General features: G+C 45.8%; 1 protein-coding gene across 1 annotated transcript in view; it reads right to left on the bottom strand.

Moving 5' to 3' along the window:
• LOC144781362 (cholesterol 24-hydroxylase-like) overlaps positions 1–13,039 on the bottom strand; it is a 272,481-nt gene that overhangs the window by 130,502 nt on the left and 128,940 nt on the right. Inside the window, exon 9 of the mRNA XM_078660153.1 lies at positions 9,115–9,177. Within this exon, the coding sequence (XP_078516279.1) occupies positions 9,115–9,177 (63 nt within the window). The remainder of the gene's footprint in view (positions 1–9,114; positions 9,178–13,039) is intronic.

The raw sequence follows: 13,039 nt of genomic DNA, 5'->3' as shown, positions 1-13,039 counted from the left end.
TCGTCGGTGGTGGTCGTGATGCGGATGGTGTCTCTGTGGATGATGGCGATGCCTCCTCCCGTCTGGTTGGCGGGGCGGTCCCTCCGTGTGATCTTGTAGCCCTCTGGGATGGCGATGGCAATGTCGGGCGCTGAGGAGGCGTTCATCCAGGTCTCTGTGAGGAAGGCGACGTCGGGGGCGGTGGTGTCGAGGAGGTTCCAGAGTTCTACGGCGTGTCTGTGGACGGAGCGGGTGTTGAGCAGGATGCACTTGAGGTGGTTGCTGCTGGTGTTCGGCTTGGCGAGTGCTGGTGCAGGGTGGTTCCGGATGCAGGTGAACTTGCAGGCGTGGCAGCTGAAGGGTCCGTGGGTGTGCCTCGGGGAGGCGCGGTGACATCTCGGGATGGCGCCGGTGTTGAGTGCGATGAGGTCGGCGGCGCTGTAGGCTCGGCGGGTCGGCTTCCGTCTGTGGGGGCCAGGGGTCCTGGCACTGGGCGCGGTCCAGGCGCAGACGGGCGCACCTTTGGCGCGCCTTCGGCGCGCCCGCTGCACGTTCGCACGGTCGCCATATATGGCGAAGTGCGCGGGTGGGCGGAGCAGCTGGGAGGCGGGAGCGGGGAGGGAACAGAAGGAAAAACAGGGGCGGGGTCAGCGGTGGTGGCGGGAAGCGGGGAGCGGGGAGGGACGCCGGAGGGCGGCAAAACAGGAAATACAGCGGGAGAAGCACAATAATAACAATACAGCGGGGGAAACAGCAATACTGGCAAATACAGCGGGAGAAAGCACAATAATAGCAAATACAGCGGGGGAAACAGCAGTTTAAGACAATACCAATTCTATTTAGGCAATACAGTAGATACACCAGGGGCACAAGGAGGGGAGCGCCGAACACGGACCACGCCGCTCGGAGGAGGGGGCGTGGTCACGAGGCGGCAGTCGGGCAGCAAGGCACAGTGGAGGGGGAGCGCACGCAGCAGCTGGTGGCCGTGCGGCGCGGGAGGCTATCCTCCAACTTACTTCTCATCAATTTACTTTATTAATGGTTAAGTCATTTCAGAAAAAGATGTAGGAATTGAAGGGCCCACAAACTTATACAGCATTGATTGCCTGTCTGGATATCTGTGCAAATACAAAATACAAAGCATGCAAACATTTCTGAAGAGGAAGACAAATTAACCTACGCGAGCACAACAGGAAGCTGTATACTGTATGTTTTTTTGACCCAGTGCTCTTCTTTGACAAAGAAATGTAGGAAAATCAAATCTTTGGGAGATATTGGGGGATTGCAGATTACCCACTTTGGACTTGGGAGCCGACAGCCTAGATAAAGAGAAATCTACAGATCTGTCAGCAATAGTTGGGAATCCAAGTTAACAGATCTCCTGAGGATGTGCTCAGAGGAACCTCTATAGTGACTGGAGAAATTTAAGATTGATGCTGCCCCACGCTTGAGAACACTCCCGCTCTTGTTGCTTGGCAGGGCAGTTAAGTATAAAATAAATGGGCTGCCCAAATTTCTTTATACCTCACAAAATACACCTTATGTCATAACGGAGAGTTTTTCAGAGCACACACAGGGAACTGAGGACATTACTCTGGAATAACAGCGCCCCAAGAACAGCGCTATCTAAATTAGTTCGGGGAGTGTAGCATGGTGGTTTAGGCTTCTTGATCTTATGAGATACTACCGGGCTATACAATTCGTTTTAGTTAACAACTGGGACTTTGCTGAATAAGATGAGTCCTCTTTGCAGCATGACAGAGCATTATGGAAAAAAAGGACGAACTAATTGGTTGACATATATTAAGGTGAGGCTGCTGGTTAAACAGATGGGGGGGGTTCTCAACACTAACAGAGACCATACCATTGTGGGACTCCTAATAACAGGACAAACTGCAACACCTGTCTGGATTCAAGCACTGGAATTTTAAAGAGATCAGTAAAGTGGGAGATATATGGGTGGGTGTGGACATGATGAAGTTTCAGGCACTCAAGGATGATTACTTGATGCCAGAGAAAGAGGTTTTCTGGTACCTATGACTTAGGCATGTTTTTTTATAAAGACGTGCCGAAGGGAACTTAAATAGTGGACACTAACCCATTAAAAGATAGTGTGCTAGATGAACCCTTAAGGCACAAGGAAATCTCGCTTATATACAGGAAACTTATGAATAATCTATCTGATGCCTTGGAGGCCTTGAAGGGGTTGGAGGAGCAGGACCGTAGGGAGCAATCAGATGACGAGACACTCCAGGGGCCAGGAAGGAAACGATTGGAGCAGGGTTCTGTCTTATTCAATTACATATCCTACATAGAATGTATTACACTAGAGGGTTGCTGATAAATATTGGTAGAGTTGACATTGATGTTTTTCTATGAGGATGTGGCAAGAGGGGCACGTTTCTGCATTGCCTGTGGCAGTGCCCAGTCCTACAGCTGTAGTGGATGAGAACAATGGGGGTCCTAATGGAAGATGCAGGACTTTTGTAGCTAACAAGTAAGAAACTTTTTATTGTGGGCTGAAGGGGAGCAAGCAGGCACCAAATATTTATTTTGCAATTCAGGTAAAATAGTAGCCCAACAGAATATTGCATAACTGTGGGGCTCACAGGCAATGCCTCAGCTGGAGCAATGGAGTGTGTATTGGTGCAAAGGTGCCAAGCGGTGTGTTTATCAGGGGAGAGGCTGCCCTCATAAATTTGAGAGTGTGGGGCCCATTAGAAAAAATATAGGGAGCTCATATGAGCTTAACTGCATGGGTATACCTCCTTTGGACCTAACAAAGCCACAATAACATTTTGAAATCATTGTTGCATGTAAATTTTTCTGTTATTCAATCGAGTACTGTCAGTAAAACCTAGAACTGTTTTGGGACGTTACCCACCTGCGGACTGAGTTATGTCATACTTCACATACTTTGTACTGTTGTATTTATTTCCAATGAAAAATAATGTTTTTAATGTTCTGTTTTCATGAAATGTGTTTTGTTTGAGCAATGTCTGTACAAACAAATCCAAAATGCCACAATGGGAGCCTGCTTCGTCCCCATCTATGCCAATCTTTTGATGGGCTGGTGGTTAGAGCAAGTGTCAACAGAGAGAAGAATTGAAATGTAAATACAATATGTTAATATATGGCTGTGTATATGTAATATTATGTTATTTAATATGTATTTGTAAAGATCATTATTACTGTTGGACTATGCACTCCCTGCTGGGTCACCCCCAAACTGCTTGATTTTAACCTCCTATTTTCTGAACCTGTTCTTGTTAGCTTTTATCTTTACAATGGTATGTACAGATCACATGTTCAATGGGGATTTCCCTTATACCGTCCTGTGAGACAGGTAAAGGCGGCTTTATCAAATCGTGGGACAACCGCTGTCATTTTTTAGAACTGTCATTTTGAGTGTAATAACCACCTGTCTATTAATTGTGTTTATTTTCATGTCATCATCTACTGTGAACGAGCGCTTATACCGTCCTGTGAGACAGGTAAGTGCCCTCTTAACCCTTTTTTACTTTAATCATGGAACAACCACGGCCCCTTTTTTACGTCTGTCACTGAACTTTCGTTCGGCACACGTAGTCTTTCCTTGCTTTTTTGCCAACGCATTAGGCTTGAGACAACGTGCACGCACACCCGTCACATTGCGATCAGCACTTAACGGCATTGCAGAAACCTTCCCCTTTCTTGCCACTCAGAACCCAACCCCCGAGTGGGACGCTGGATTGTCTACAGCCCAAAAGGTATTTACTGGTTTTGTGCGTCCCCTCCACGACGCACATACCGCCACATTGTAGTTGTTTTTATTCCCGTAAGAGTTTACCTTACTCATTTCTCTCTCCCCCCTCCTTCACAGAATTATAACCTCCCGATCGTCCGATGGCGGTTTGTCTGAAATAAGTGTACCAAAGATGTTGACTCCTCAGCACATCCATGTAAGTTTAGTATTCCCATTCCTCTGTGTGTACCATACGGGGCATTTCTCTGAAGCAGTCCGTTCTGTTTTTTAACGCCAGTTCTATTTTCATTAGACATCTACAATTGACGCCTTTACCTCGTAATCGTATCTACATTGAAGTCTTCATTACTACATGTTCCGTGTCTAAAACATGATTCACGGTAATTCACTCTCCTTTTCCACCCATTTTTTTTTCTTTTAATTCCATTGCTTTCCATTTGGGATCCTTAGGGACCAGCTTTAACTCCTTTCCCTTTTCATATATATTTTTTTAGGAACCCCGCCCCACCCCTGCCCTGAGTAAGACCCCCTGTAAGGCTCTACTACTGCTTACCGTATCGTGGGGTTGAAACGTCAACAACCTGCCCTACTACCAGCTTCCATCCCAAATGTGCCAATTAATATATTCCTAGAAGCATGGTGTACCTGATTTGAATTTTACAAACATTCATGTTTTATGTGTTGGGCGGATTATGCCCGGTGTATATATTTGTTTATTAGGGTTGTTTGGCCTTCACTATGTCACCACTTACCTTACACTACTCTCTACACTGACACCCTTCCCATCCTTCCCTCTGGGGCACTATATGTTGATGACCTTTAAATGCATTTTTGTGTATAAATACATTTCGGATACCTTGTGATTAAATAACAATGTTTCCTTTATAAAATTTGATTACTCATTTTCCTAATTTATTACAAAATTCTCCTTGTTTGACTACAACATAGTGTCCTCTCTCCCGTACTGCTAATCATCTGTTCAGAAGGAATCCTAATCTAAATCTAAGCACCCTGGAAGACATTATAAGAAAAAGCAAAGAAGACAGCATCATTGGCCCAAATGGCGAGCCTGCCACCCTCTTTAGGTCTAACATTGAATATTGGGCAAGAAAGCTGTACATATTATATACATCAGTGCTTCAGAAACAGATAATACTTGACTCATGACATGGATTCATAAAACACCCAATTTACAAAGGCGATAATAGGAGTATTCCAGGCAGTTATTAATGGATAGCATTATTATACATGGACTTCAAAAACGTAGCAATCCTTGTCTTGCAAGACCTTGAAGCAAGGGCAAACTCTATGAACTCTATTCCATACAATCAATCAGGCTTTCACCTGTTTTGTCACCTTCACAGCAGCCTTTGATAGGCTCCCAGGCAAACTATTATGGCGGAAATGAACATATGTTGGAATCCCAAGCACCATACTGAGAGCAATCCTGCCTGATTCCATTTCCTTGGTGCGCTTGTAAATTCCTGGTACTGTCTTGTTTTGTTTTATTTTTTGTCTTTTGTCTAGTTTGTTTTATTTGTTATAGTTCAGAGTTGTAGTATCGGTTACACCATTTCTGGTTTGGTGCCCGCTCTGTCTCTGCCCGCATCCCTTTCTTGTCGCTGCTGCCCCTGAGGCCCCGCCCCTCTGTCTATGCCCGTTACCCGCCTCCCAGCTGCTCATCCCTCCCCTCTTCCCTACTTAACGGTGGCAGCTGCGCGGTCGCACAATAGACGCGCGCAGTAGGCGAGCCTAAGGCAAGCCATCTGTGCCCGTCCGTGACACAACCACGACCAGCGCCAGGAACCCTGCACCTCCATCCACCCACCACTACAGCACAGCCACTCTCCACACATTCAACTCCAGAAGACAAAGAGACTGCCAACAGGCCGCGCCAAACACAACTGATGGCCAGTTCTGGTGCCTCCATTGGCGCCAGACTTTCACCACCACCCCGGCCTCCAACACCGGCAACGCCAACACCAGCAACACCCTAAGATGCATCCTCCTCAACGTGCGCTCCATGCACAAACATGCCATGGAGATCTGGAACCTAAGACTCCCTCTCGCCCGACATCACCTTCTTCATGGAGACCTGGACCAACACCTACTTCGCCCCTGACATCAACACCGCCATCCAGGACAGATATAACATCCAGAGGAAGGACTGCCCCAAGCACCCGGGAGGGGGCCTCGCCATCACCCACAAGAATACCCTCTGCCTCACCACCCCCAGCTAGACCTTCCCCTCCACTGAACACCTGCTCTTCCAGATCCAGACCAGCCCCTACATGGCCCCCCTCACCGCCAACATCCGACAACACGGCCTCAACATTGTATCCTATGCTGACGACACCCAGCTCATCCTCTCCCTCACCAAAGACCCCACCACTGCCAGACTCAACTTCCAGACAGAAATGCAGGACATCGCAGTCTGGATGACCAACAGCTGCCTAAAGTTCAAGGCAGAGAAGACAGAAGTCCTCGTCCTCGGAACCACCCCTTTAGCATGGGACAACACCTGGTGGCCAACCGCCCCCAGAAGCCCACCGACTGCTTGGGACCATGCCAGAAACCTCGGGATCGTACTCGAGTCATCTCTCACCATGAACAGACAGGTCAACGCATTCACCTCCAGCTGCTTCAACACCCTCCGCATCCTCTGCAAGACTTTCAAATGAATCCCTCCACCCCCTAAGTCACAGAAGATGGTCACCCACGCACTCATCACCAGCAGACTGGACTATGGAAATGCACTCTACGCTGGCATAAACAAGTCACTACTCTGCAAACTCCAGATGATACAGAACACTCCGCCAGATTCGTCCTCGGCATCCCCCCGCACAAACACATCAGCCAACACCTACTAAGGCTCCACTGCCACCCAGTGGACAAGAGATTCACCTTCAAAATCCTCACCCATGCCTACAAATACCTCAACAACAGAATCAACTTCCACATACCCAAAAGAAACCTCCGATCCTCCAACCTTGCACTAGCCAAAACCCCACGCATCCACTGAGCCAGGGCATGCAGAAGATCCTTCTTGCACATCATGTCCAAAACCTGGAATGAGCTCCCGGCAGACATCAGACCTGCCCCCTCCCTGAACACCTTCAGGTAGACCCTCAAGATCTGGCTCTTCAGCTAACAGATATTCGCCCCCCCCCCCCCCCCCCCCCTTAGTGCCTTGAGACTCTCATGGGTAAGTAGCACGCTTACAATCCCCTGATAGATTGATTGAATCCAACTCCTGTATATTGGAACATGACTCCGTGTAAAATTCAAAGATGGCTCACATATCCCTCTAAAGATTTACACCACAAAAGGACTGAAACAGGGATGCGATATTGCCATGCTGCTATTCAATATCTATATCTCAGACCTTTCACATGATGTAAACTGTTTAAATATACACTCTCCAAAACTCTGATCTTCTGATGACACATATCTTAAATGCGGACGGCCTGCTTCAACGAGCTTGGCACCTGTAAATAGTCTCTTCAACTACTCACAGCTTGAACAAAATAGAAGTAAGCTTCACTAAAACAAAAGTGGTCAAATTCACAAACAGACTTAGAGCACTTGTCGCTTGGACAATCAGTGGTCTCGGGTTGCATGTCCCTCACAGTACAAGTTCTTCTGAGTGTTTTTTGATTACAGAGGATCCTTTATCTCACACATGAATATCATGAAGCCGGAGGCTACCGCCCTAATGTTAAGATTCCGGCAGCTTTCAAAAACGCTGCTTGCTCCTATATTAAGGGCCCTACTAAAAGTTGTGGCTGCAACATTTCTACCCACAATAGAATATGGCACAGAAATTGTACCAAGCAAGATGGCAAGACTTTTAGACTCATTGACGGCTAAGACATACCGGCTGGTATTCACACTTCCAAACTATACCTCACAGGCCCGGCTGCGTCTAGAGTTTAGCCTTATGAAACACACATGGGGTATAAAAAAGGCCTATCTTTAGATGTGCCATGATTTTCATCTAGCTGAATACAACACTGTATCAGCTCACGTCAGGCATGAAATAAAGACTCTGAACTTGAAGGCCAGACTGAACTATTTTTTAAAAGACGCAATTCAATCTCTTCATGCAGACAGCTTATGGAACCTTCCAAGTATCACCAAAATTATTTAAAAATCATCTCAAACAAATGACCAGATGGCTTCCTCTACAGCACAACAAAACAATCCTGGCGCAGAAAGCCAATGTCATTCCATTTGAAGCTAGAATTCATGTGACTGTGCGTTGGTCCAGAACAACTGAAGGAGAAAAGCAGGGTCGACCCCTCCACTAAGGTGGATGAGCGTTGCCCCATTGCCTTTCAGCATGGCAAAAAAGGAAAAATAAAATGATACATTGATGTAATCATAATTTTATTTTTCTGTGCTCGGGCAATTTTGTGAGGTGGGGCAGAGCTGCGCAGGGGGAAGGAGTTGTAACACCCTCCTAAGTGCGCAGAATGTTTGTCTGTCTCTCTTGGGCCTGGCCAACATTCATGCGCACTTAGCATGTTCTGCACCCAGGCTGCATTATAGCCTGGGTGGAGAACATGCCTAGGCTTCCATTCTCTATCTGAATGCTGAAGCACTGCGCTCAGACCAACCACAACACTTCATTGCAGCATTCTGATTGGCTCAGGGGAGCATATCCTGCTTCCTGTTTCAGCAGAAGCCAGGAAGAGGACTGAAGAGAGGCGGCAGCTGGCCGGCCGACAGGCAAGTGATTTTATTTCTCCCCCCTCACCCCCCTCCGCCCCACTACTAATTCACGGGACCAGCCGCGACTGGAGTAGATTATAGGTTATGTGGAATGGGAAAGGAGACAATGATGCAAATTCTCTGCACTTGTCCGGCGCTTCTGTCCAAAGGAAAAAAAACACTGACATGTGCTCATCAAGGCCTCAGCTCAGCCCAAACCCCAATGAACACACAGGCTGTCAAACTTGCACACCTATTTGAGGAAAAAGTATAGGCTTATAATGGTGAGAGCAAGTCAAATAATAATGCAAGTGCTGAGATGAGCAAAGACTCTGAAAATGAATTAGTCTTATTATTGGTACTTAGCAACCTTTTAAGACAAACAGACTTGAGACACTAGAACACTTTGTCGACCTAGTGACGTAAAAAACGTTTTTAAGTGAATACATTTACTGTCTTAAAGTGTACCCTCTATTTGTAATGGTTTTAATTAACTAAGCACTATATTAATAAACTTGAAACTACATAATGGTTCCAGGTCCTAATTCAGGCAGACTAAATTTGCCTTGAATCCATCCCGGGTTGACAAATTAAAAACGTTGTGTAATTGGAACAGCCATTATTAGGTAAAGAGCTCATACAAAACAGCAAAATGAGTGTAGTTTATGAGTACCAACCAGCAATGAAGAAAGTGACAAAGTTGTCCAGCATACTTTCAGAATCATAGTCTTCTTCCAATTCTGAAAATAGAAAAAGCAGTCTGATTAACATTTCTTTCTTAAAAATTTCACAATTTAATGCATTAGTATTTAAAATGTAATAAGGGCCAGAGAGAAAATCTGGCTATGTACAGTACAATGTGATCAGTTGAGATAATACAAATTCCTTTATCTTGAATTTCTAAACCAATTTACAAAGTCAGTCCTAAATTTACAATGCTTCTCGTCTTATTGCTTTTTCATAAAACGTAATAGCCTGATTTTTTGTCTCCTTTATGAAAAATTTGTTTCACCACTATTGAAACGGTCAGACAATTGAGGGAGAGAAGAAGAAAATAATACATTAATTTCTTTCTCCTACCTATTAGGCGCTACATGATAGGTGTACATGTAGGCAAAGACGGTGTAGGGCTTGACCTCAGAGGGTCTCACTTTCTTTGCCTCTCCATTATGATCGAAGGTCAGATAAATGAAACCCCATGGGGCCACCATATTGCCCGTATAGGTAGTCATCAGGCAGTTTTTTGGGCACCGTTACTCAGATAATTTGATGTTAATTCTTTCAGACATGGGGTTTTTTTTTATTTCAGAGGGTTCACCCACCAATGGGAGGACCATAGCAACACTGGATACCTCCATCACAGGAATACAACTACAACTACTATGGCCCATCACCTTTTTTAGGGGCACGCCATGGACAAAAGAGAGGCAGTACCCAGAGGGGCAACTGGTCCACCCCAGCGGACAAGACACCACAAGTCTCCACGTGGAGTATGAGGGGTGCATCGAACAATCTACCGTCGACCAGCAGGAGAGTAACTTCGTAGTGAACCTGACAGATTACAAATTGACACAGGCACAAGAACGTGTCTTGGAACGAGGACTAGGATTTGTACTGACTAACAGAATGGCAAATTAAAACTGTGTACAGAGATGGAGGAGTTCATCCGCAAACTGAAACTAAAAGCTTTCTTCAAAGACTAGGAAACACCAGAAGGAGACGGCGAGGACACTGGCCTATGAGTCAAGTCCACCTTCATCCCCCCGGACTCCACACTGCCGGTAGAACTATTGGCATTTGAGAAAGCAGTGATGGAAGAAATGGGGAACATCTCGAAGTAGGGGAACACGATCTTTCAGAATACATCCAGGGAAGAGAAGGAGGCAATACGTCAACTGTCACTCAATGACAATATCGCAATCAAGCCAGCCGACAAAGGGGGAGCTATAGTTATCCAGACCACCACAGCCTACGGTAACAAGTGTAGGAAACTCCTCAAAGACTGCAGGAATTATGAGATCATACGTGACAACCCTACAGAAACCATCCAAATTCGGATAGCCTCTATGGTAGAGGAGGCTGTGGCTCATGATTGGATCTCTAAGAAGGAGGCCGAGTTGCTCATTAAAAAAATCACAGAGAACCCCATACTTCTACACTATACCCATAATTCAAAAGAATCTAGGACAACCACTGGGCCGCCCCATCGTCTCGGGGAGAGATTCCATATTGGAACCTCTATCGAAGTTCGCTGTCGCGTTCCTCCACCCACTGGTTCAAAGAACTGGGACTTACTAAAAGACACTAAAGAAGTTATACAACTACTCCGAGACATGAAATTTGACCTTGACAAATACCTCCTCATGTGACTCAACGTGGAGAGTCTATATATGAGTCTTCCTCATGATGAGACATTGACCATAATTGAAGAGATCCTATTTTTCACTGCATGGGAGTATCAAATACCACGTAATGTAGTGATGGAATGTGTGTCTTTGGCACTCGCAAAGAATTTCTTCATGTAGGAGGACACATTCTACTTACTGAAGCATGGGACTAGCATGGGGAGCACCTTTGCTCCCAGCATAGCTGGTCTCTATGTGCACCATCTGGAGACGAAAAAAATCCTAGACCCCAGTAACCCTTTCTTTTACCATATAAAAATTTGGAAACGGTACATTGAAGAGGTTTTGGTGATATGGGAAGGGGACATTCCATCCACAGAAGCCTTTATGATCTAGGTCAACCAACAGAATGCCTTTATTAAATTCACAAATACAACCTCACGGGATAACCTGGTCTTTCTTCTTGTCCATAAGAGACCACGTTTGCAGGGCCACCACCCCTGTGGTAACTGCAGTACGTGCCTTCTCACAAGGAAGTGGTACAAAAGGGTGTGGTGATGGACGGAGCATCTGAACCAATCAAACACTCACACCCAGTCAAGAGATCTGGGTTTAATCCATCACCGTTCTTTAGCCCACTCTGCCACCCCAGTTCAGACATGGCCATATGCAAATCAGTCTGACCCTGTGCCTCATGGGAACAGTCCAGCCCGAACTGCCAAGCCATGCCTTCCCTGGACCGGAAACAAGCTTCCGAGGACTGGTTTCTGGCATTTCAGCCGTCTTCAGCCCGACTTGCTTGAATCCAGTGGAAAAGTGAGCAAGGGACTCACGTCTGAGCATACCCTGACAACTTATGGCGAACAAAGTGGTACAAAAGGGGGTGGTGATGGGCAGAGCATCTGAACCAATCAAACACTCACACCCAGTCAAGAGATCCATCACCACCCCCTTTTGTACCACTTCTCACAAGGAAGAGCAGGTACATAGAATTCAGGAATGGTACCAAATGGGAACAAAGAAGATTCACTAATTGCAACAGCAAGAATGTAGTGTATATGGTGACCTGCCCATGCGGCCTGAAATACAAAAGCATGACGACAAGACCAGTCAAGGTTTGCATTGGGGAACACAGAAGCAACATTCACTGCAAAATAAAAGCACAACCAAGATGGCAACACACTACCTGACCACTCAACACCCTGTGGATGATTTGCATGGACCGCAACTGAACAACTGAATGGAGAAAACGTTTTTTTTAGAAAGAACAGCGATGGGTGTTCCGTTTGGGGACACACATCTATGGCTCAATGACGACATACCCTGCGGTCAATTTACCTGAACCCTCTGAAATGAAAAAAAAACACTTGTCTGAAAGAATTAACATCAAATTATCTGAGTAACGGTGCCCAAACAACTGCCTGATGAGTACCTATACAGGCAATATGGTGGCCCCATGGGTTTCATTTGTCTGCCCTTCGATCATAATGGAGAGGCTAAGAAACGGAGACCCTCTGAGGTCGTGATGTACACCGGCTTTGCCTACATGTACACCTATCATGTAGCTCCTATTAGGTAGGAGAAATAAATTAATTTAATATTTTCTTCTTCTCTCCCTCCTTTGTCTGACCGTTTCAACAGTGGTGAAACACATTTTTCTGATTGCGCATGATGAGGCCGACTTTATAGGGACAGTGGTCTCACTTCACATGGTTCCTCAAACAACTCAGGAACCGCTTCTATTAGGACCCCATAGAGCACAATCTGGCTGATTACTCTTTATATTTTATAAATTGATCAGTCTTAAAAATTACGCTGGTTCTCCATACATATTCCCCTGTTTTTTCCTATGTGTCCTTTTGCACACATCAGTATTGGAGAACGTTTTCGGTTATTTTCCCAATTTCGGAAAAAGATTGAGTCCATGTAGCATCGTTCTTCATAAATCATGGAGGGCATTCTTTTCTTTTTTCACATGCACCTACGTGATGAGTGAGCAATGACTGTGACAGAGAGCAGTCTCTCCTCTTTGGAACCGGCGACATTGGCAGTCTAGTCTTCAGAACACTCTTTGAAGCCCCGTAACAGGAAGTAGTTCGTCTGAACTACTTCCGGGGAACTTTTAACAAGTGCACACGATTGAATACTAATTTGGCAGCAGGAATACCAATTAACCTTACTACTTAAGGGCACACCCCACGCAGTCCAATTGTTCAACGGAGCTGCGGAGAGGCTTGACATAGGAGAGGCAGTGTCC

Source organism: Lissotriton helveticus, chromosome 9, assembly GCF_964261635.1.
Source record: "Lissotriton helveticus chromosome 9, aLisHel1.1, whole genome shotgun sequence".
Lineage (NCBI taxonomy): Eukaryota > Metazoa > Chordata > Amphibia > Caudata > Salamandridae > Lissotriton > Lissotriton helveticus.
Note: the sequence above shows the minus strand (reverse complement) of the source record. Positions and strands in the feature narration are given on the sequence as shown.